This window comes from Chaetodon trifascialis, chromosome 12 (genome assembly GCF_039877785.1).
Source record: "Chaetodon trifascialis isolate fChaTrf1 chromosome 12, fChaTrf1.hap1, whole genome shotgun sequence".
NCBI lineage: Eukaryota > Metazoa > Chordata > Actinopteri > Chaetodontiformes > Chaetodontidae > Chaetodon > Chaetodon trifascialis.
Window position 1 is genome coordinate 9879554 of NC_092067.1, and position 23040 is coordinate 9902593.

General features: G+C 50.0%; 1 protein-coding gene across 2 annotated transcripts in view; it reads left to right on the forward strand.

Moving 5' to 3' along the window:
- The window catches only part of bcor (BCL6 corepressor), a 34214-nt gene continuing 11174 nt past the window's right edge, over positions 1–23040 (forward strand). Inside the window, exons 1-9 of one of the 2 annotated variants that reach the window (XM_070975666.1) lie at positions 1–774; positions 11307–11388; positions 11630–14815; positions 16232–16288; positions 16774–16939; positions 18010–18351; positions 19461–19745; positions 21137–21450; positions 22663–22947. In XM_070975666.1, coding sequence (XP_070831767.1) covers positions 11386–11388; positions 11630–14815; positions 16232–16288; positions 16774–16939; positions 18010–18351; positions 19461–19745; positions 21137–21450; positions 22663–22947 — 4638 coding nt within the window. In that variant the 5' untranslated portion in view covers positions 1–774; positions 11307–11385. The remainder of the gene's footprint in view (positions 775–11306; positions 11389–11629; positions 14816–16231; positions 16289–16773; positions 16940–18009; positions 18352–19460; positions 19746–21136; positions 21451–22662; positions 22948–23040) is intronic. The other variant, XM_070975667.1, reaches the window with a different exon arrangement.

Consider the following 23040-nt stretch of genomic DNA (forward strand, 5'->3'; position numbering starts at 1 on the left):
TGGAGCGAGTCGCTCGGTCTCGGCAGCGTTCATCCATTCTGTGCGGCACTCCCCGTACAGCTCCGTGCGTCCTCGGCGCGAACCGGGGTGTTCTCAACGCTCCACGAAGAAAACGCGGGACGAAAAGCTACACGGAATAACCTTCGCCAAACCTTCCGCGACACGGATTCCGGTGTCGGAGAGGACATGGAGTGACGGAGAGCGGGAGAAAGGGGCTTTTTCCGAGGACGGCGTGCTCCGCTGAAACCCAACATGGCGCTGCTGCGAGGTACGGCCGAGCTGAATTAATTTCTCCGCGAGTCCGCCGACCTCGCCACCTGTATCCTTTGGGGGCTCGAGCCGCACGGCGCACTAAGTCTCCGACTTAAAGGACCTTTGTTTCTTTTGTGGATTTCTCCATATCCTGACATTTGTTTTTCCTCCGCGCAGGATCTTTTTGTTGCTTTATGGCTACCCAAGTGACATTTACAGCAGCAAAAAAGTCCGTTTGAAATAAAGGGTAATGGATGAGAGTTGCCTGTAGACAATAGAATAAGGACCGAGAGCCTTTTATGCAAGACTTGTTTTGTTTCGTGACAAGTGGATAACCTGTTAGACACTTTTAGTTGTTTTTTCCCCTTTGGCCGGGATTGTCTGTCTCCAGCAGACAGGACCGTAACCGGGCTAGTCTACGTACGCACGGATCGCTGCCCTTTCTAGTTAACTTGGAAAAACAGGAAAAAGGCGTGAGTTGAGGCGCACGGACGACGGCTGGAAGTAGCACCAATTAACCAGGTGAGCCAATCAATGATAAATCCAAATGTATTTTCTTGGGCATGTGTGTTTGGTGGGGTGAAATCTCCTGCATGGGGACAGAGGACGCACAGCGCTCGGTGCCTTTTTCCTTCTTTCTTGAATAGTGCTTCAACAGCAAAGATGCTTTCAAACGAGCCAGTGTTTTCATATAGTGTTTTATAATCAAAGACAGTCCTCGTGTAGGGCTGGATCTAAACGCAATAGCCCGGTGTTGTGCGCAGAGACTGGGAGCGGATCGGCCACTTCTAAGAATAGCGCATAGGGTGGTCTTTGTGCGTTTCGGCGGGGCAGTGGCATGTGGTTGATAAATAACACGCGCACACACACGTAATGATCTGACCGTGAGCTTGGCCTTTTTACAAGGTGAGAAGGACGTCACAGAGATTAGCGGACTTGAAAGTGGCGCCGTCCTCGACGGTGAATATTCAGGCTTTTCGCACTCTGTTGAGTGACGAAGTGTGTGAGTGCCTGTGGGGCGAGGGTGGGAGTGTGTATGTGCGCGTGTGCGTGCGCGCACACGGAGCTTCTGCGCTAAACAAGGTTACGGAATTCAGCCTCGCCCTGCCAAAGGGAAGCGAGCGGTGCTGCTCCGTTTATACACGGTTCAGTTCAGTTGGAGGGCATCCCCGCGGTGTGTGTGTGTGTTTGTGTGTGCGCGTGTGTGTTGGTGTGACAGCTGAGTGTGTGTTCGCGGGGGGAGGTGTGGGGGGCTTTGTTTGTACAGAGTGGACGTTGATCAGTCGTCTCATCAGTCCCAAAGGTAGTGTTGGGGAGGGGTGAGAGACGGGACTGCACCGCTCACCTTCCTGTCTAGTTGATGGAAACCGCTCTGGCATCGTGCCACCACACACACACACACACACACACACACACACACACACACACACACACACACACACACACACACACACACGCGTGCTCTCTCTCTCTCTCTCTCTCTCTCTCTCTCTCTCATGTCTTGCAGGTGTTCTCCGATATGACTTTGCGCTGCAGTATGTTGTCTTCCACTCTTGCACGCAGTCTCGCTATGAGACTAGTCTTTTCATTGCGGGGGAATATCCTTTGCGCACGGAGGATCCAGCCAGTTCGGACCCCCCTCCCCCCTGCAGCTCCGATACGCGTTGCTCGCCTGTAGGGAAAAAGTGCCACCTCCAGCCTCTTCAATAATATTAAAAATAGTTTTATAAAGTGCCGCTTAGCCTATTACTGTCGCTATGATTTCTCCATTGCTTGAATAGCTCGGCGAGTTTTTACGAATTTCAAACCACTTTGCAATTTGCCTTTAATCCAATCCACTAATTTCCACTCTATCATCAACTATAAAACATTTGTTTTCTACTACAGTCATGTTCCTCCTGCAGCATTGTGGGCGGCAGCGATCAGCATGAACCACTTCTTATAAAGTTGCTGTTTAATTGGAATAAGTGCTGCAAGGCGTGCAGGATGTGAAACTGAATCGTCTTTCCTAACGATTCCTTTAAAGCTTCTCTGCGGGCCACGCATCCACGACCAGCGAGGAAGCTTTTAAACCGCTACATTTTTTCCCCCCTGAAAATGACTTTGTCAGACAGGACCACCGCAGGAGAACGGCTCACATCGCGGGAGTGTCCTCCCGTGCCGCCGTGCCTGCTGCCTGTCCTGGAGCCACACAGGCACTAATTAGGGGACGCTCTCTTAGGACGATCGATGTGCCTCATATTGGCTGGCTCCAGCTCATTGACGAGCTTAGTGAGGGAAGCAGCTACTGAAAGACCACTTCAGCCCCGGCAGCCAATCCGCGCAGGATGAAGCCCACAGAGGTTCGCTCGTAACGCTTCCGCGCGGCTGTCGCTCCAGCAGGTTGGACCTCGTGTTGGGACCTTTCGAGGGATCAGAGCAGGGAGATGAGCTGGGTGAGGGGTGGGGGCTCATTTAGGTGCACGGAGAGGCTTCATTGTGTTGGAATTAAAAGGCGACCTCTGATTTCAGGGTGAAGGGTTCTTGCACATCTAGTGATCTTGTTTTTTTAGAGGTAAAAGGCACATTTGAGGATTAAGATCGGTGATCCGTAAAATGATGCGGCTAATTATTCATCAAGTTGTCCATATAAGACGCTGTTATACTGCGATGAAGCCCTGCTCCACTCCTCTCCTTGAATTTTGTTTGTTTTGGTGGAAATAATGATATAAAGACTTTCGCTGTAAAGTGTCAATTATCTGAAGTGTGTTGACTTCAGGTTCAGTTACACTTTAAAACTGGCTTTTCGTCTTGATTGGCATTTTTTGCCTGCATCCTTTTTGAGTTTCTCATTAAAAACCCAAGTGGAGGTCATACGCAGCCATGCGGTTTGAATAGTCTGTGTTGCCTCATCGGCCTCTTTCTCAGTAAGCTACAAACTTTGCAGCAAAGACGGCCTCATGATTCGGGTTTTTAAACTGCTACGTCTGATCTTTTGGTAATAGAGCTCGTTCTCTAAGTGGTGCATGTTGTGGAAGCGTTAAACAAATACTTCACATTTTGTGTGGGCCGAGTTTATTTATAGTGTACGCCGTCGGACTGTTTTGCGCATCATTTTTCCACTGTGCGCTGTGATGTCAGTGCGGGCTGATCTGTTTTCCAGGTGTTGGAACACAGAGGGGGAGGGCTGCTTACCATAGATTGACATACTGATTTTTTTTTCTCTCTCTTTTCACGCGAGAGGACGTCGCACTTCTTCCAAAAACAGTGTTTTATTGCCCAGACCCATTAGGCGTCACAGTGGGGTTCAAGGGTGGTCCCCAAACAAAGCTATCATTTTCATTAGCCGTTTATTTCATTCATTAAAAACCACTGCTAATTAGAAATATGCTAAACTGCCTCTACAATAAAAGGCTTCACCTCTGCCAGCCTCGTCTCTTTACGTATAAAGCAATCCAAATAAAACAAAACTATACTAAATGTTCTCAGTCAGCTGAGGTGGGAGAATAAACGTGAGAATAAACGTTTTAAACGTCGGCGAATCCCACTGTTACAACACTCTGTAAGAGAAATTCACTTGTTAAGGATGCGTGCATGTTGAGGGGGAAGGTGCACCTGAAAGAGGCACCAGTCCCGTGCCTGCTGGGCATATTGTCATGCTGAGTGATGTGTGACAGTGGATGTGTCAGCGTGGTGCTTCTGGGGGTCTGCTGCGTATACAGGAGCAACCACGCCAGCACATTTCAAACCCATTAACCTGCTGTTTGTCCGCTTTTCCAATCAATAGCGACCACGTGGGGGAATATTACGCACAGATAGGGAGCACGTCAATAACATCACGGGACCGTTTGTTTCGCACGCCGAGCCTGTTCTTAAGTGTTGGTCAATTTACAGGGAAATGGGTGAAATTCGTCAAAAGAAACGTCCGTGTTCTGTTTCATATCCAGTCAGAGAGACGCGGTCTGTTTTATTGTTGTCGCGCTTGTTTTTTTTCCCCTCTCACTCGCGCCTGGATAACAAAAAAACAACAACAGTGTTGTCGCTGTCGGCGCTGCGCTCGCTGCTGAGGCGAGGTGCGTGTGAACAAAAGCGGAGGCACGGCAGAGAGCCGAGGAGAGATCGGTTTTCCAGGCGCTGCGCAGCTCCCGGAGGAGACGTCACGGTTTGATTGAAGCTATGCTCCGTGCTGGCCTCCCGGGACCTCGCGATGAAACAGGAGAGCCGCCCCCCCTCCTCCCTCCCTCCCTTCCTCTCTCTCTCGCTCTCTCTCTCTCCCTCTCTCTCTCAGCGCTCCACAAAGCTTTTTGTTTCGACGAGGTCTGGAGCGCACGGATCACTTCCCCGCAGAGGAGTGTCGGCCTCAGTACTGTTTCGCGGGCGCAGAGACAGTCAGGACGGCCAGGCACAGGCGCGTCTCACATGATTCTGTCTTACGTACTACCGCTCTGCAGCAGGGCTGTTAAAGTCCAGTTTTTACACGTAAAACTCCTCTTTCATATAAGGTATAATAACCATATCTCCAAAATCAACATTTGGGCTGTAAACGGTTTCGCTGATGAATGCTAGATGCAGTGATGTGATATGAATAGAGAGTAAATCCAATCCTTGCTGTGATTGTATTTAGTTTTGACCCCTCTCTGGCCTATCGGAAGATTGATTTAGCTGTCGAGTAATGATGGCACACCTCGGCTCCCTCCTCCGAGTCTCTGCAGGCTCAGTCTTGATCAGACCTCCTCATTTGGGTCTTAGATGTCGGTGCCTCGGGCATCTCTGATGAAATCCCGCAGACGCTTGGCAGCGCAGCGGGGCAATGGCGATAGGAGTTTATTACAGCAACCGTCTTCAAAGCAGGAATGTGTTATCTGTTTGGATGGCACATCACTAGGTTCGTGTTGGCTATGTTTTGACCAAGAGCTGTGGATCCATAACACTTAATTAACGCTTAAAAATTAATTGTGGTGAAGAATGAATTTGTGTTGTGAACGCATGTGATCGAGGCCACAGCAGTCTCATTTCCTCATGTGTCACTCTCACACGTGTGACCTTTTTAAAAGCTAGAAATCTAGGCTATGTTAGAGGTTTAAAAGCTAGGTTTACCTCACACTGACTGAGCACCTGTTTAAACTGACATTCATTTAACCTAATTAACACACCACCAATAATTAAGCCTCCTCTTTAAGCAGTACTCATCCTATGTGGTGGGAAGGGCCACATGTGTGTGTATGTGGGGAGGGGGGTGTGAGTCCTTTTAAGCGTCATGATCTTTTTTAGGAACATCCAACACATGAAAGCAACGCCAGCATTTGAAAGGAAAGTCAAGAAACCTCCGGTAAACGCGGGTCGACTCGTGCATGCGCATCCCTATTACAATCGGGTCTTTTGGTGGCATAAAGGGCCATTTAGTCCCCATTTGGCCCGGGATGAATAGAGCCAGTTCAGCAGCCGCCGCCCGGGCCCTAGTGACAGCACGGGTGGGGGGTAGGGGAAGGGGGGCTCACAATGTCGCCGTTGTTGACGGCCGTGCTGCAGAGGGGGGCGATTGAACCGTGCACCGACTTGCATGCGGCTGTGCAGCGGCCCGGGAGGACGCAGGGGCCCCTTGTTTACAGCTCGGTGCTAATAATGTGACAGCTGAGGAGACGCCGCTGGCTCTTTCCAGCTCTGCGCTCCAGCAGCAGCAGCAGCAGCAGCAGCAGCAGCGCTCTCCGTGTCTCCGTCTCCTCTGGCTCTCCCTCATCCCCTCTGTCTCTGCTCAGCCCGGACTGTTATGTCACTGACGAACAGTATGTCAACTTTCCATAGATTGCACTCTTGGGTCTACATTGAGATGATCAATTGGACCATTTGGCACACGTCAGCCTGATAATCAATAACAATTAAAATTTGGCACGCGTTCTTTTCCTCGCCTTCTCCGTTTTTTGATGCAGGGTGTTGATGCTGGTGAGAATGTGGCCCTCAGGCTGTGTACTTGGTAGTCAGGCCGTAGTTTTAGGTCCGCGCTCTTTATGCTTTTTTTTCCTCCTAAGATTTGTTCCCGCTGATTTCTATTTTGTTCACCGGCAGCGTGTGCAGAATTCCTTTCGTTTCGGCCGCACACACACGCACGCACGCACACACACACACACACACACACACACACACACACACACACACACACACACACACACACACACACACACACACACACACACACAGCGGCGCGATGGTGCGTGCGCGCGCGCCCGCATTTAATCCGTGTTTATGCCCACCCCACCCCCGTCGCTGCGGAGATTATCCTGCGTCACACTGCATTTTTTTTAGAGCTGATCGGGGCTCTGCGCTTCAGAGAGCCTGGCAAAGCTCCAGGGACAAAGAGCGAGAGGGTGCCTACACTCCCGTTTACACAGCAAGACCCACAGTCCCAGTTTGCCGTTATACTACCGAGCAGACGTGCAAACCCGACCGTGCAACAACCACATCATGGTCACGCAGGAGGCGTTTGAGAACGATTGATGCCACGGGTTCTTTAAATAGGATCTACGTTTGCTGTTGGTTATTTATCGACTTGTGAAGAGAGTGTGGAGGCAGCTAATGCTGATACCACCACCTCCCCAGCTCCGCCGTCCGCCCTCAGCCTCTCCCACACATGCACAGGCCCATTACCGGTACGCGCGCCACCACAGCGCTGCGGGGACTGGAGACCCGGAGGAAATGATGAGCGGTGCCGGTGCGTAGGCTAGTATACGGCGGGTCACGAAGAGTTCAAGTCATTGTCGTCAGAAACAGGAAACCAGGGAAAAGAGGGAGAGGCGAGTTTTTTCCTCTCTCCCTCTTTCTTTCTCTGTCAGTCTACCCTTCTGCCCTTGTTTTATCCTCCTGCCTCAACAAGCGCACGACACCGAGAGGCAGAACTCGCCGAGGTTCCGCTGAAAACACCCGGTGGTTTTCTGTTTAATGGTGCGAGTCGGGGCTCCGCTCCAGCGGTCTGGTTTATAAACGCGGCTCCGACCGCTGCGCCCCCTCCCCCCTGCCTGCCTGCCTGCCTGCCGCTGCCGACCGCTGTGATGGATTGGGCGGCCGTCGGGAGTTGTTTGTTGCGCAAACTATTCTTAGCAGCGGGGACGGGCGTCAACACACGGCCTTTTCCTCCACTGCTGTCTCACCCTCCGTCCTTCCACTCATAATGCCAAATTATAGCAGGATTTCTTCCCAGAATATTTTCAAAGCATCCAGTTTGTAGGCCACTAATGCAAGATAACCCAACAACCAGGCAACAAAAGCTCGTTTTACTGCAGGTCCAGACCTCACTGAAAGTATAAATAGCCTGTAGATTTGAAATGTGTAGGCTTAAAGCTGCCGTTTCATAGACTCCAGGGTGCGCTGTTGATGCCAATGTCTTTTATTTTAATGATTGCGCCCGGCGCGAGTTTTCCAGATGGTTTCCTGTAGAATTTTGTCTCTGTCCTGTAGTAATTTGTTTTGATCTGTCACGGCAGCAAGGTTTGGACCGGAGTCAGACAGCCTCTCTAGCATGAACAAGATACAGTTCAAATGCAGCTTTCAGCCAACAGCAACACTTAAGAAGTGTGGTTTTATCATGAGTGGCGACTCTGCTGTCAGTGTGGTTATACTGATTACTAACGTATTAAACATAATAGTAAACATTTCTTGACTGTTCCGTTTCCATACGTCCTACTGCTGCGGTCATATGGTGCGGTCAATGTGATCTGCACTGTTTCAAGGGCATCGTGAAAGTCTCTTGCACCAAGTGTAATAAGTCGAACTGTAATGTGGCGGTTTATTGGCTAAAGTGCAAATGCATTGCATGTACATGTTAAGAAACTCACTCAGCATCAAAAAGTGGCATCATGCAACAGCCTGTCACAAAATCAACATAACTTCATAAATTCCGTCCAATCTAAAAATAAATATATAATGTAACTATCCACCATATTTACAGATTTTCCCGTTAGTTGTTATTGGTTAATGGAAGCTTGAAAATAAATCAGAAGAAGTTTCCTCTTACAAGACTGTAACAATATTAGCGTTATTTTGCACCGATTCCCCAGTAACACGCAGCGTGTAACAAAAGCATTACCATGCTGACCGATGGAGCACTTTCTCCCGTGCGTAATTTTTAACGAGGGTTCAGTGTGCAGTTCAGAGCCTGCAGGTGTCCACGCATCCAAAAGCTGCCTTTTTATTCCCGACAGTGCATGCAGTGCGCCGTCAAGTGCTTGATCCTGACCTTGAGGCCCGCGCAGCCTCTCATCTTTGCAGGACTGCTATTAATTTCGTAGAGGAGACGGGTGCCGCGGCCGCGCACTGTGGCCACGTTGTGAAGTAATAACAGGCCGTAAGACACCTGACTGACTTTTGGTTGCGTTCACCTTTATAAGAACGGACCACTTCCTCTCTCAGTGGTTTAATAGCTGTGTTTTTCCGCTCTATGTTTGTACCACGGAGAGACACGTCGCTGCATTAGGTTGAACGGAAATGTCCATACAGGCAGCACGTCACTGAACATCTGCGTTTCTATAAGAGGCTTATTTTTTCGTTGTCATGTTCGGTCTCGTTGAGCGCAGACTTTTCAGTTGCAAGAGGGGTAGCTCTGTGTGTGTGTGTGTGTGTGTGTGTGTGTGTGTGTGTGTCCGTGTCAGAGAGAGAGAGAGAGAGAGAGAGAGAGAGAGAGAGAGAGAGAGAGAGAGAGAGAGAGAGAGAGAGAGAGAGAGAGAGAGAGAGAGAGAGAGAGAGAGAGAGAGAGAGAGAGAGAGAGAGAGAGAGAGAGAGAGAGAGAGATGCATGTATCGCTCCAGGAAACGCAGGAAGCAGGAGTGTGTTGATTTCTCAACGATGTCTGTAATTTGCAGAAACGCACAGACGCGGCTCTGCGCACTTTCGCAGCTACACTGCACTTGTACCCACGCATGCACGCACACCGTCTCAACATGCGGATGTTGTTGAAGCAGGACTGGCTCTGGGGAGCTGGAGCATGGAGGCTGCGGGGGGATGGGAGCGCTGGGGAAGGGAGGAGACATGCCGAGGGGCTCACAACAGGCTGATTAATGGCCCCCGGGTCACAGCAATAAAAGTGGCGTGCCAGCGGCGCGGCAGCGAGGCTCAGAGGCGTTTCTCTGCGATGATCGAGGAGCCGAGATTCTCTGCTGCTCTCAGCACTGCCGAGCACGGCAAGGCTTCACTTTTACTATTTTAAAAGCACTTCTGTCTGTCTGCCTCCAGTCTAATTCCTGCAGTGGATCCCGTAACAACTGCCATGCAGAAATGACCAAACGAGTCATCAAGTCTAATATTCAAACGTCAAGATTTCCTTTTTGAATAAAATCTGCCAAGTGAGAGCAGTAATTTCACCTCTTCCATTGTTGTTTCACCTGTTAGAGGATTTTTGAAACAGCCTCTTGAAATTCGCAGGTCCACTCTGTTAATATTCCAATGGCACTTGAGTCACCCAGCACATTGGTGTTCAGCAATTGTTCCATTTTGCCATTTGTACAAAAAGATTTTTTTTTTTTTTTTTTTTGGTTTTTCAATTTTGTTCTCACCTGTTTCCTTTCACAAGATTTTGATATCTCTCAGTAATGCAGAAGCAGGGCATTGTCACAGTTCTTAAAAAGTCGATTTTCATATCCATTGAAGTGACTTATTATATAAATATAAATTAAAATTAAAGTAATTCATTACATTTAAGTACATGAAGGTATTGTTCATGTTCTAACTTAGCTGTATATCAATAAAAGGTTCACATTTGACCTATATGTATATATGTTGGGTTATGGACAGGCATTGCACAAAGGAAAAACAATTATGGGCTAGGGTTAGGGTACTTACCCAAAATGATCACTGGCAAAAGCCTTCTTTTTATATCTTTATTCTTGAAAAGTTGTTAAATCCAGCCCTGTTAGCACCCAGCAGATAAAAGCACAAATTAAATGTTAAAGACCAATTATTACGTTTGTCATTTCCAAAAATGTTCCACAAATGAATAATTGATACCAGTCTTTTTGTAGCTTTTTTCATATCTCCTTAACATTAAATAACAGCTCCGTTATGCGCCAGTGCTTAAAAGACATTCAAATGTATACAAAACAGTGGCAGACTTGAAGGCCATTTTAAATACAAAGGGATCTTGGTAAAGCCTTAAAGAAACGCCATCTTTCCATCCATGACCATGTTCTTTATCGTTATACCTGTCCTCCGTTGTAGCTTCTCAAACTGAATCAATGGTTTGTCGTAAATTTTTGCATAGTTGTCTCTTTCTGTCTCGCGTTCTACACTTCTGTGTGTGTTCGTAGGTGTGAGTGTTTGTTGATCTGTGGCTCTGTGTTGGCGGGCGGTAAATGGTCTCCCACCGAAGTGGTCTCTGATGTATAATCTCTCCTCGCTTCGCTGGCTGAGGCAGCCGAGAGAGCAGGTCAAAGAGGGCACAGAAAAACCAGTGTGTGAGGAACGTGACTGAATAGACGCTGCCCCACAATGCACGTCTAGCATACAGGGTGGGCAGGCTGGGGGTCAGGCGCGGGGGATAGGAGGTTGGGGGGGGGGGGGGGGGGGGGGGGGGGGGGGGGGACGATGGTTGCTGAGGGGTGTTGACGGATGAGAGGGGAGGGGAGCCCACACAGTGCTTTCATCTCCAGTGACTACTTCAGTGGAGCTGTGTGTGTGTGTGTGTGTGAGAGGAAGGGTGTGATAACTATAACTAACGATGCCATTATCTGTCTTTTCTTTGTACCCTCACTTTGCATCCTGTGTCTCATTTCACTGACACATCTCTGTGCCTCATTTGATCGCTGTATAGCAACAGTGTACATGTTGAAATATTATTTACATCTGCCCTAGAAATGAAAGAAGGAGTGACATGTTGTGTAGGATTTCTCTTTTGGAGATTTTATAAACTAACATTTTTGGCTTGTGACTTTTGGCAATGGGATCATAGCAGTGCTCTGTGTGTGTGCGTGTGTGCGTGCGTGCGTGCGTGCGTGCGTGCGTGCGTGCGTGCGAGCATGTGAGCGAGCGAGAGAGAGAGACTGTATGTGGCAGAGCCAAGTCACTGACTGCTACCTGTTTGCTCATCTCCACAGGGCAACATCTGTTCGTGATGTCGATGCTGAGACACAAACCAACCTGGAACTAAGACAAGGGAACCACATCACACAAAACATGGCAAGTCCCTGCACTCGTGCTCTGTACTGACTACACTCATTTGTCACATGAGTCACTATTACTTGGAAATTAACATTTAGTCAGTTTCACTATGTGCATCCATGCAACTCCCTAACTTTAAGAAATGTTTTTGTACAGTAATTGTTTTCTAGTTCTTGTTTTCAATGTCATATTTTCCAAATTTTCATTCAGGGATCTGATCCGTCACATTTACTTCTATGGTATCCCCTTTTTGCTGCAGGTGGATGCAAGGTTGACTCCCCTGGCAGCGATGGGGCTGGACAGAGGCGCTCTGATGCATGATGGTCTTCGTCTCCATGGTGGGGTTGTATACCAAGGGATCAGAGCACTGCCAGCGGAGAAGAGCCGAGAGACACCCGCCCTCCCCCTCACTTATAACAGGGATGGTCTTCCAGAGCTCATCTACAAGCCCGAAGGCCCTCTGGACAGTCGTAAGCCCACTAATGGATACCTGGGTCTCTACAAAGGCACCCCTCCAAGTCTCCACAAGCCTATGCTGGTTCCTGGAGCTGGAGCTGAAGGTTTGGGCTTGGAACGCAGAGTAGGGCCTGGAGATAAAGCATCTGAACTGGGCTTGGCAAGTGCTGGTGGCAGTTACCTCCGCCTGCCATGGCTCAGCCCCTACCCTGAAGCAAGCATGTATCCCTTTATGGACACATCCAAGTATGCCGCTCTAAACATGTACAAAGCCTCCTTGCTCAGCCAACCCAACCCCTATCTTCCCCAGCATCTGGCCTATCCTTCTTTGTGTGCAGCCCAGGGGGGCAATGTTAACCCTGCTGCAGCCGCCTCTGCTGCTGAGAGGCTCTACTATATGCCCCCCTATCCTCCTTCTCCCATTTCCTCTCCCCTGGTGGCACCCCCTATGAGGATTCCAGCAGTCACAGTGGCCCCCACATCACTGGTACATTGCCAGGACAAGGGACTTGGTGTTGCACCTCCATTTGCACAGCAGCTTCACCAACCTTCCCCTCATCCTCAGCACCATCAGGCTGCTATAGACAGGGACCGGTCCCCGAGCAGGAGCAGCAGACCAAGCAGACCTCCCTCTAGGAAGGGCTCTAGCAACAACAATAACACCAATAGCACTAGCACTAGTGGCACCAGTGGTGGGAGTAATAACAGTCTGCCTACTGATTCTTCTCCACACGCATCTTCTCGACTCCCCCAACCTCCCCCACCTCCAGCTCTCATTGACAATTCACTGGATTTACAAAGGCCACTCGCTAGGATAGGACAGCCACCCACCTCCTCTACTTCTTCAGTATCTGCCTCATCCTCATCCACGCAGTCCATTCCTCATCCATTTTCTGTGAGCAGCATGGCATCAGAGCAGCCCTCTCCTGCCCGACCCAGCCCCCACAAACCTAGGCCAAGAGATGGGGCACCTGAGCACAGAAGTGTAGGGGTTGAAAGGAGACCCAGCAGGTCACCCACCAAACCCAATTTTGAGAGGCCAGCTCATCAACCCCAAACAACCAAAGACTCAGCAGAGAAGCCCTTGGATTTGTCTGGGAGAATACTGGAGTTTGGACTGCCCCCCAATGGATTCCCAGTTAAGATGGACACTATAGCATCAGGCGCACGTTATGGACTGCCACCTAGCCGAGAGCTCTTAAAGGAAAACCTGTCCCTCTCTCCTTCCTCCCATCCTCACTCTGTGGTTAGCAGCACTTCTTCAAAGGTTCCAGAGAGGCCAGAAATGATCAGCACTTTACACTCTTCCTGGGTTGTACCAAGCCCTTCTCCTTCCCATACACAGCACACACCAGGCTTGCCCCCTTCTCCAAGGCCCAACACAGATGCAGGGCTTTCACAAGCCAAAGGCTCCTCACCCTCTGTCATCAAACACAAGGGTCTGGAGAGAGTCGTCCCTCAGCAACGTAGCTCATCATGCCCAAGGATAGGGGAGCCCAACCATAATGTTTCATCCACTCAACACTCCTCTCTGGTCAGCTCCAGGCCTCTTTCTCCAAAACCCAACAGTGACTGGGTCAAACACAGCCCTGGTCAATCAGAACACACACCAGTTGTGGGCCACCACAGAGAGGGAACAGAGAAGTGCTCCCAGACCACTAAGAGAGGTGAAACAACTCCAGAGGTGTCATCATACAAGAGGCCTTGCTTAGAGAATGGTCACCCTCCTGGACACCTTTACCTTCCTCAAAGTGACGCTTACCTGAACCACAGTTTGGCCTATGCCAATAGATACCTGCACTACCCCATCCCTGATGGCATGGCGCTTCACTCCCTGCCAATTACAGGGAAAAGCCCAGTCTATCATCACCCAGTACTGCTGGGCAGCAATAGCCTTTACCCAACCCACTTAGCAGCAAAACACCCTTTACCATACCACAACCTCCCAGCTGGTCCAGGAGGGGAATACCTCACTTATAACTCACAGGAGATGGCCCATCCCCTGATGCAGAATCACTCAGACAACAAGCTGCCAGAAAGGGGAGATGCAACTTTGAAGTCCCGGGGCCAGGAGAAAACCCGTGGAGCTGTCGAAGAATGTGGAGGACACAGAGATCACAACATTGGGAAAGAGACAGGCGAAGGAAGCCAGATTAAGTCTGATAGGGAGGCAGGAGCACATGGACAGGCTGGCAGTCAAAGCAGAACCCCCTCTTGCTCAGTAACATCCAGAGAAAAGATTGTCTGCATTGACCTTGTACATTCAGACACAGATATTGAGTCTACCCCAACAGTCCACAAACAGCCCTCTGCTGAGACCAGCACCAAGGTTAACCAAAATGAATGTTGTCATAGTAACCAAAATCTGACAAAGACCGACTATGAGCCAAAACACCAACACCACCTTCCCCATCCTTATCCAGTCCACTCTGGACAAAGCCCCACCCTGAAGCCCAGTCACACTGAGAGACAGCCAGAAACTCCCTTTGGGAAACCAAAGGCTCTTCAGGACAATGGCTGTCCTGGGGTGACATCTGACACATCCCTAGCTTCTCCAGGGCTGGTGGCCCAAGCAGAGGGGAGCCCGGAGGAGACGAGTCCCAGCCCAGACCCTGGAGACCAAGACCAGAGCACTTTGCGCTGTGCCCGCACGTCTGGGGAACGCAGCTCTGGTAAGGATAAAGGGGACAGAGACAGCCGCGCTCTTCACCTCACTCAGCACTGCACAGATGTGGTGAAGGAAGAAATGATGTGTGAGAGGGAGACTGAAAAAGAGGACAGTATTGTTGACCTTGGGGAGTCTCAAGGTGAAGGGGATGAGGACGAAGAAGAGGAGGGTAGCCAGACTTCATCTAAAAGCTCTCGTAGATCCAGTCTGGCCAAGAGGATCGCAAACTCCTCAGGCTACGTTGGCGACCGCTTTAAGTGTGTCACCACTGAGCTGTATGCTGACTCCAGCAAGCTGAGCCGTGAACAGAGAGCTCTGCAGGTAAGACCATTAACATGTGTGTCTGTGAAAATATGCAGTGCAGGATATAGCGGGTTCAAGTTGGTGGTTGGGCTGGAGAGGGGTCGTTATGATCAATGTTTCTTATGTGCAGACATTTCAGACACTTTCAGTTCTAACATCCACGCAGGAATAAACCCCAAAGGGCCACTGTCTTTACTCCCTTGCTGCAATATTCTGCCTGTAAAACAAACCCTGCATGTAATTGGCATACACTGCATTTACAACACGGTACAGAATAGTGTTAGTGCTGTCATGCAACTGTCCTGGCCATAGGCTTGACCCTCCCCTTAGTTTATCATTGTCGCAGTGAGCTGGTGCAAGGCCAGTTGAGGCCCTCAATCAGGGAGGGCAGTTCAAAGGTTAACCAGGGCTGCCATCTCTGTATGTTGATTAGTGAGCAGTCATTGTAAAGGTTATTTCTGTGCGTGCGTGTTTGTGTGTCCGTACGTGCTTGTCCTTGTGTAGCTGCCTTGGGGCTAAAGCATGTGTTAGTGCTGCTGACTGTGCTATAGAGCCGTATACTGTAGTTCCAGAGCATGACTGTGGCAGCCTCACAGTTCACACTGCCTTTGGCTATGCTTAACCTCAAGGTTAGGGCAGTGGAGGGCTCGCTCTTAGGCTTTCTGCATGCCCCCATCCGCCAGTCGCTATCCTCCCCTAACCCTCCTCCCCCTGATGGCCTGTGCTGCCCTGCCTGGTTGCTGTCCAAGTTCATAATTCTCCTCACACCACCGGCTAGAAGACCCTCTTTCCTAACACAAATCACACCACATCTTTAAATGCACAATTACAACAATGTTCGCTACACTTGGCCATCATCCCCCGTCATTGATATACACACATTGAGCCTTTATTTTAGACTGTTATCTCTGGTTTCTTGTGCTCAATGTTAACCACACAAACACAAACAAATCCTATGCTACATTGTCCACTGGCTCAGAGGCAGATATGTCAATAGGTTGCACATGTCTGTATATGTTGTGAACACACCCTAGAAAACTGTGGTTTTGTCTGTGTCATGCTTGTCAATGCACAGCTGCAACCAAAGCTATCAAACGCTCTATTTCTGGACATGTAAAAATTCAATATAGAAGTCTGTTTGGAAAAAAATAAATGAGGTAGTTAAACTGAATTAGCGTTATCAATCAAGCTTGGAATGAACACATTGTTTGGATTATCTTTTTCAAATTTGTCATTTGTGCAGTTCAGAAATCATTTGATAGTTTTGATGCAGTGTTAATTGACCTGTTGAGTCACTTTAATTTGATTGTGTTATTTTGGGATTGTGGCTGCCAATTGTGTATAAAGAAACATGTGGAGAAACATAACATAAATTCATTAAAAAAAGATGAAATGATGGACAGATATATTGAGCCCCCCATTCTAATTGCTTAGATGGAAGTCATATCACGAGAGGGGAGTAATATAAGTCAACCTGCAGCTAACTGGGAGGTCAGTTCTTTACATTTCTTATCACATCTGCCTCTGATGGGCTCTGTCTCCTTTGTACTCTGTATCGCTGCACACTCCTTTTTCCTCCACTCCCTTCTTTCCTCTTTTCATCTCCTCTCTCTGCCTCAGGACTTAGATGTATATGTTTCTTAGCCATGTTTATGTTTCAGGAAGGGAGATGCCAGGACTTAAGCCCCAGAGCGCATGGACTCACAGTGGCTGCAGTAGTCTAATCTGTGTCTTGATGCCATGCTTGTGATTTATCTGTCTACCTTTTTGTCCTGTGTGTGTTTGTGTGTGTGTGTGGGTTTAATTTCTTCGGCATTTTCTTTGATTTTTGAGACAATGTGATTTCTGACGCAATTTTTGCTTCTGTAGCTGTTGAGGCCAGATTGAGGCTTAGAGAGGTGTGTGTGCGGCGTGGGCAGACGATGAGTGGTTTTCATGGGTTGTCTCTGCATTTGTGTGTGTGTGTGTGCGCACAGCGGGCAATGATGCGGTTCTCGGAGCTGGAGCTGAAGGAGAAGGAGGGCGGCGGTGTGTGTGTGTCTGCCTCGGCAGCGGCAGCAGGACGGGAGCTGGCAGACGGCCAGCGCAGAGAGCGAGCGCTGGAACACTGCCAACACACCACCAGGCAGGGAGAGAGGGAGGGTGAGTAACCTAGCACCACACACACACACACACACACACACACACACACACACACACACACACACACGCACGCATCCACTCTGCAAATGAACACTCAGAAAGGGACACACACAAACAATAGGTGCGCGTGCACACTCACATGCACTTGCAGCAAATGCTGAGGCAAGACCGGGTCACTCTAAAAAAAGACACACTCTTCCGTACAGACTCAACACACACATGCACATGCACACACTCTTACACAAGCTAGGCAGCGCAAGCGAATGAGCCAGCAAGAGAGACGGAGAGGGGGAGTTTTATTTTCAAGAAGTCTTTTGTGCTTATCTGCGCGCAGAGACGATCGAGAGGGAGGGCAAGAGGAGAAGGAGGGGCAGAGATTGCGTGAGTGAGAGAGAGAGAGCGAGAGAAAGCAGGGGGAGAGTTAGTGGGTGAAAGCGGATGGGAGAGCGCAACGGCGGAAAGGGGGGGGGGGCAGGGAGGAAGGGGAGGAGGGGGTTAGTTACATTGGCTGGGAGCCCAGCTGTGTGTTGGAGCGAGGCCGCGGCTGACGTGTGAGCCTAATTATGGCATGGAGAGAGACAGAGAGGGAGAGGGAGTCGAGGAGAACGGGGGGGGGGGGGGGTAGAGTCACGCTCAGTGTGAGAAGGGCGTGGTGCGGTCATGCCGTGGGGGAGGACAGGGAAAGGGGAGGGAGACGGATAGGAGTCGCCGTGCGCTGTGAGGGCGCAGGATGTTTTCTTGCCTCTCCTCGCTGTAAGCGCGAGCGGCTGCGCTGAACCCGTCAGCCCGCTGGCTCGGCTCACATCAGATTAAAAAGTCTTTACCCCATCAAAGTTTTACTGCCTGTCTTTAAAGCGGAATAAAAGCTGGCTGGTGTTTAACTGGCATTCTCCCTCTGTCAATCCCCCACCCCGTCTCACCCCCGCCCCTCATTTCCCCTGCACTCTTTCTGTCTGTCTGGTTTTTGCGGTCTGTCTGTCTGCATTCCCTCCCCATGTGTCTGTCTCCCTTTCATCTTCACCCCCTTCCTCCCTTCCCCGTTTCCCTCCGTCTGTCTCTGCTTTGCTCAGGTGTCCGGCCGACGTACACCAACAACAGAGTTCCAGTCCTCCAGAGGTGTGGTGGCCAGAAGGAGCCTTTGTCCCCGGGGCATGGGGCCCGAGATGGTGCCAGATGTGCCAGCCACGGAGGGCTAAAGGATGGAGCCAGGAAGGCAATGAGAGAGTGTGAAGGAGGTCATTGTGTGCCCCCAATTTTAACACCGGCAAAAGGGTACCCCGAGGAGAAGGTCAACCCTGGCTTTGGACCCACCAGGAAACGCCCGTTTGGCCCCAAGACTGAACCGGAGGACACAGAGAGGGAGGAAGGGGACAGGGTGTCCCACACGGAGAAAAGAGCCAGGATTTCTACGGGTGAGAATTTCTTGAACATGCCTCGTCACCCACATGCCGCTTCCATTTTCCTCAAATCCCCCCACTGCCTCCCCCTCCCCTTTTCATCTGCTCTCAGTGCATCTAATTCTGCCCATTCTTTTCCCTTCATCCTGTGTTATGCTGAGCCCTGTCTCATCCCTTGTTCTTTTTAAAAAATCGTTCTATTCCTTTTGTCGCTTCCTCCTTCCCAATCAATTCCACCTTAAGCCCGCTCCATCACAACCCCCGCTCTCCCCCCTCTTACCACTCTCTGTCCCATCTTTCGCTCTGTGTGGCAGCCAGCTCAGAGAAGTGTTTAATCCTGCCTTTGAGCGGAGTGCGAGAGAGAAGCGAGGAAGAGGGACAGCCATTCTCTCTCTCTTCTCTCGGCTCTGCAGTTCCTCTGCTGCGCTTACCCTCCCTCTTCAAAGCTGCTCTTTTCTTCTCTTTTCATCTCCTTTCTTTTTTCCCTCATCTGTTTGGGTTCCCTTTTTTTTATTTTTTTATTTCTGGCATGCGGTATCACGCTTGCTCTCCCCGGTGCTGGCAGACGAGTCAAATACCCGTCCCCCGTGAATTTCAGGGGGGAGAACTCTCCCTCTGCTTCTCCAGTCTTTATTGCTTTGTGTCTCCGCCCGATTCTTGACTTCTCTTCCCCTTTTACTCCTCAATCTGTCTGCTTCAAATCCCGCTCCGTGTCTCTCTTGCCTGAGTGCGTGTGTGTGTTAAATGTAAGGCTCAGAAGGGGTTTTACAAGCCATGAGAATGTAGTGATTAATGGCCTTTGTTCTTTGTGCTCAGTTGTTTGTAGGCCGGTATGCACTATGTATATACAGTACTTTTGTGTGCAGCAGAAGGTGAGAGCAGTGTCTTTCAAAGGGTGAAAACCTCTTGTGTGTTATGACACTTGAAGAAAAACTGTTGTGGTTTGAGCTTGCCCACACTTTATCCTCTATCCAGTGGATGACCTTTATAAGTGAAGGATTCAAATGTTCATTTCTAATCTTTTAACTAAGGTTAAAACTTGAAAAGACCAGAACGGTTCCAGGCAATATAGCTGCGTATGAGAGATGGCAAACAACATATTTATGTGTTTGTTTTGTCTGCAGATGAGCGCGAGCAGGCCATCCCTGATGAAGATGACGACGACGAGGTGCGGAAGCTCAAGGTCTGCATCGAGCTGAAGGGGTTACGGCTTAGCAAGCCCGCTGCTGGCGCAGCTTCACCTGACGGCTCCCAGATCAAACAGGAGAGGCCGTGGCCCCAGCCCAGATTGATGGCCCCAGCCCAGAGCATACGGGAACGCAAGATCAGGGCCGGTGAGCCGGAGGAGAGAGCTGCGGTGCAGAGAGCCGACATCAACAGGAAATGGGGCTGCGAGAAGCTACTTAATGGTAAGAATGAACCGGCAGCCGTGCAAACCGCTGCTGTATCTCTGAGTGCAGCTAGGGTAACGGAAATCTATCTTTGGCTCACGTTTCACTTTCTTGTTGAGCAGTCTGTCTTTTGGGGGATTTCCCGTGAGCCTTTGGGGAGGGTGCAGAGGAAATGAGGTAGGGGATACTTCCTCCTGCCAGAGGAAAGGCTGGGGAATCAGAAACGGGACCTGGGGACTAAACGCTAAAATGCCCTCCTCCCCTGTGGTTTTGGGCTTTTTGTTCAGCTGGTCTGCAGCGGGCTCTGTGAGAGCAATGAAAGTGCGAATGAGGGAAGTGTCTGGTGGAGATACGCGTGGGCAGGTGTAGTGTGACTAATGTGTGATCAGTGATTTTTCTTTCTTTCTTTTTTTTTCCCCTCAAGACCAGTCAGAGGGAAAGGGAGGGCAGGCTGTGTGTGTGTGTGTGTGTGTGTGTGTGTGTGTGTGTGTGTGTGTGTGTGGCGGGGGGGGGGGGGGTAGTTATTAAAACCAGGGCTTTCCCTTATTCATGTGCCCAAACTGAGGCAGAGGGAGGCACAGACGAAGAGTGAATAAAAGGCAGGAGAGAGATTAAAGGAAGTGAACAAAGCAGGGGAGATTTTGGTTCTATGTTTCCTGCAGAAGCCATAGGCCTTGATTGGCCACTGAATTATTTATTTAATTTTTTTTATATCAGATGTGTGTCTGTCAGGGCTGTCTTTCTTTATTCTTCCTGTTTTTTTCAGGATTCCGCTAATCAGATAAAACACGTTTCTGTAAAGAGTCTTGTATTTTAAAAGGGGTCACATAGAAAGTGCTTGTGCAGTGTATTTAAGTATCAGCAATACATATAATTTCACTTTCTACCTCATTGGTTTTTCAGTTTATTTAATGTGCTGTTCATTCTAAAATGTACATTATAAGACAATCACACCTATATCACATTCCTGAGTAGTTAGAAATGTTTTGCAGTGATCCTGAGGAGGAAACACATTTCCATTAAGCTATTAAACAGCATTTTGACATTGTGGTTTCAAGGGCAGGTTTTTATTTTTCGTGTAAATATGTGCTATAAGAGGCTGAAACCAGACAGTGCCACATTTGTTTAAGGAGATTACTCACAGCAGTGTCCTTGCTGCCATGAATGAGAGCACACAAGTCACTACGGGGGTGTTTATGTGAGCCTGCAAGTGTGTGTTTTCTTTTTTTTTTTTTTCTTTTCGTGAGCGAGCAGGCATGCTGCGCTCCCAGACAGCTCTGTGCGCTCATTAATAAACCAACAGAGGGTGAGAGATGGCCTTGCAATACCTTCCCATCCTCCCCTTCCACTGAGCTCTCACACTATCAGCCACTCACTCTGCCTCCCTCTTCCCTCTCCTCCTGCTCCAGGGGTAGCTGCTTCTCCCCTTCCCCCCAGCCAACTGAAGGACAGGGCGCAACCGCTGGGCCCCTTCTCAGGTGACCGTGGCCTCAAAGAGCCCAGGAGGGGCCCCCCCTCTCCGGCCCCACCGCCGTCCATGGGAGGGGCCCCTCCCCTCAAGCCCCGTCGCCATAGTGACACGGACAAACCCAAGGGCAAGCGGCCGTGCAAGACCAAACACACCAGTCAGCGGGAGCGCGAGCGGGAGAGGAGGAAAGAGGCCACACCTAACAGCCCAGGCCAGCGTTGTGTAGCTGATCTGGGAGCAGCTGAAGATGACAAGGTGAGTGCTGATAGGCTGTCTGGCCATGATACGGGCGTCTGGATGTTTGTGGCGGCGGAGTCTGTTTCAGTATGCCTGTCGGCGCCTCTGATTATGCAGCTGGGAGAGAGAGGGAGAGGAAGGAAGTATGTTTACAATGTTTAGAGGGCTGCTGGAGCTTTGACCTCCTCGTGCCCTTAGCGACTCCCCGTGGAGCGCCTGCGTGCATGTGTGTTTGTCTCTGGCCTTAATTGTCGAACGTGTGTCATCGGCGCTGTTCTGTGTGTAGGTGCGTGCCAGGGCTGCAAGTGTCTGTGTGTTTGTGAGCATTCCTGACATAACAACAAAACCCCGGAGCAATTATACATCACACTCAGCGCCACACACAAGGCTGCACACACTCCCTCACTCACACGGCGAGGAATGTGGCAGCCATGGTCGAGCGTATGAAGTGCCCGAGTTCAAAAGAGGGGAAAAAAAGAGCACAGGGAAAAATTGAGGGGGAGAAGAGAAAAAAAAAAGAAGGCTAGTTGTTTTCCGCCCGCGCCGCTCTCCTCCCCTGCTCCTCCTCAGCCTGACAGCTGCTTCGACATGGAATTCCACTGAGAGGGCACGCACTGCACACACACACACACACACACACACACACACACACACACACACACACACACACACACACACGTGCGCGCACACACACAAACACACAGACAGAGGCAGGCAACTCCCTCTTTCGTGTGTCGCTCCAAAGGCTGTGTTGGTTTAGCGGTTAAAGAAAAGTGGCGTGCCAACCTGCAGTGTTTGGGGCGTGAACAGTTGGTGTGAAATCTGTGTGCGTGTGTGTTTTTCAGTGATGCATAGTGTGTCTCTCATACGCGATAATCATACGTAAACACAGATGTTGTAATGAACAGTCCATCTATATTTCAAGCTATATGTCGAGAAGATATAAAAGAGGCAATTACATGTGATGATAAGAGAACTTACAGAGAATAAATATCCAGCTTTATTTAAAATGTGATTATCGTTTCTGGGTGGATTATCCTATAGTGACCACTGACAGCATGTCATATACTATTTACCTGTTTTGCGTCTCCTGAGGTGTATGTGTGTGTGCGTATGTCTGCGTGTAGTCTTCATGTGCCTTTGAGTGTCTGTTTGTGTGTGTCCCGTCTGCTATGTGGCAGCGGCTGTAACACTCTCTCTCCCTCTCTCTCTCTCCCCCTCTCTCCTCAGCTGAGTGAGCAGCGTGGCGCTCCGAGGAAGGGAGCCGCCTCTCCTAATCATTATCCCTGCTCTCCAGTCAAGCCCTGCTCCCCCGCCGCGCTCTGCCCGCCCTGCCTGCAGCCCCAGGCCAACGGCAGAGCGGCCGGTGTCCCACCAGAGGCGGCGGGGGTGCACAGGACCCCCCTTGCCGAGCCCCCCGTGGTGCGTCCGATCCCGCCAGAGGCTCGTCGGCTGATTGTGAACAAGAACGCCGGAGAGACTCTGCTCCAGAGAGCGGCGCGGCTGGGCTACGAGGTAATAGGCTTCGCTCATCCTCCCTCCTTATTGCTTTCTCTCTTATTTTACACTCTTACACTTCGTCTCCTCCAAATCTTCGCTCTCTCTTCT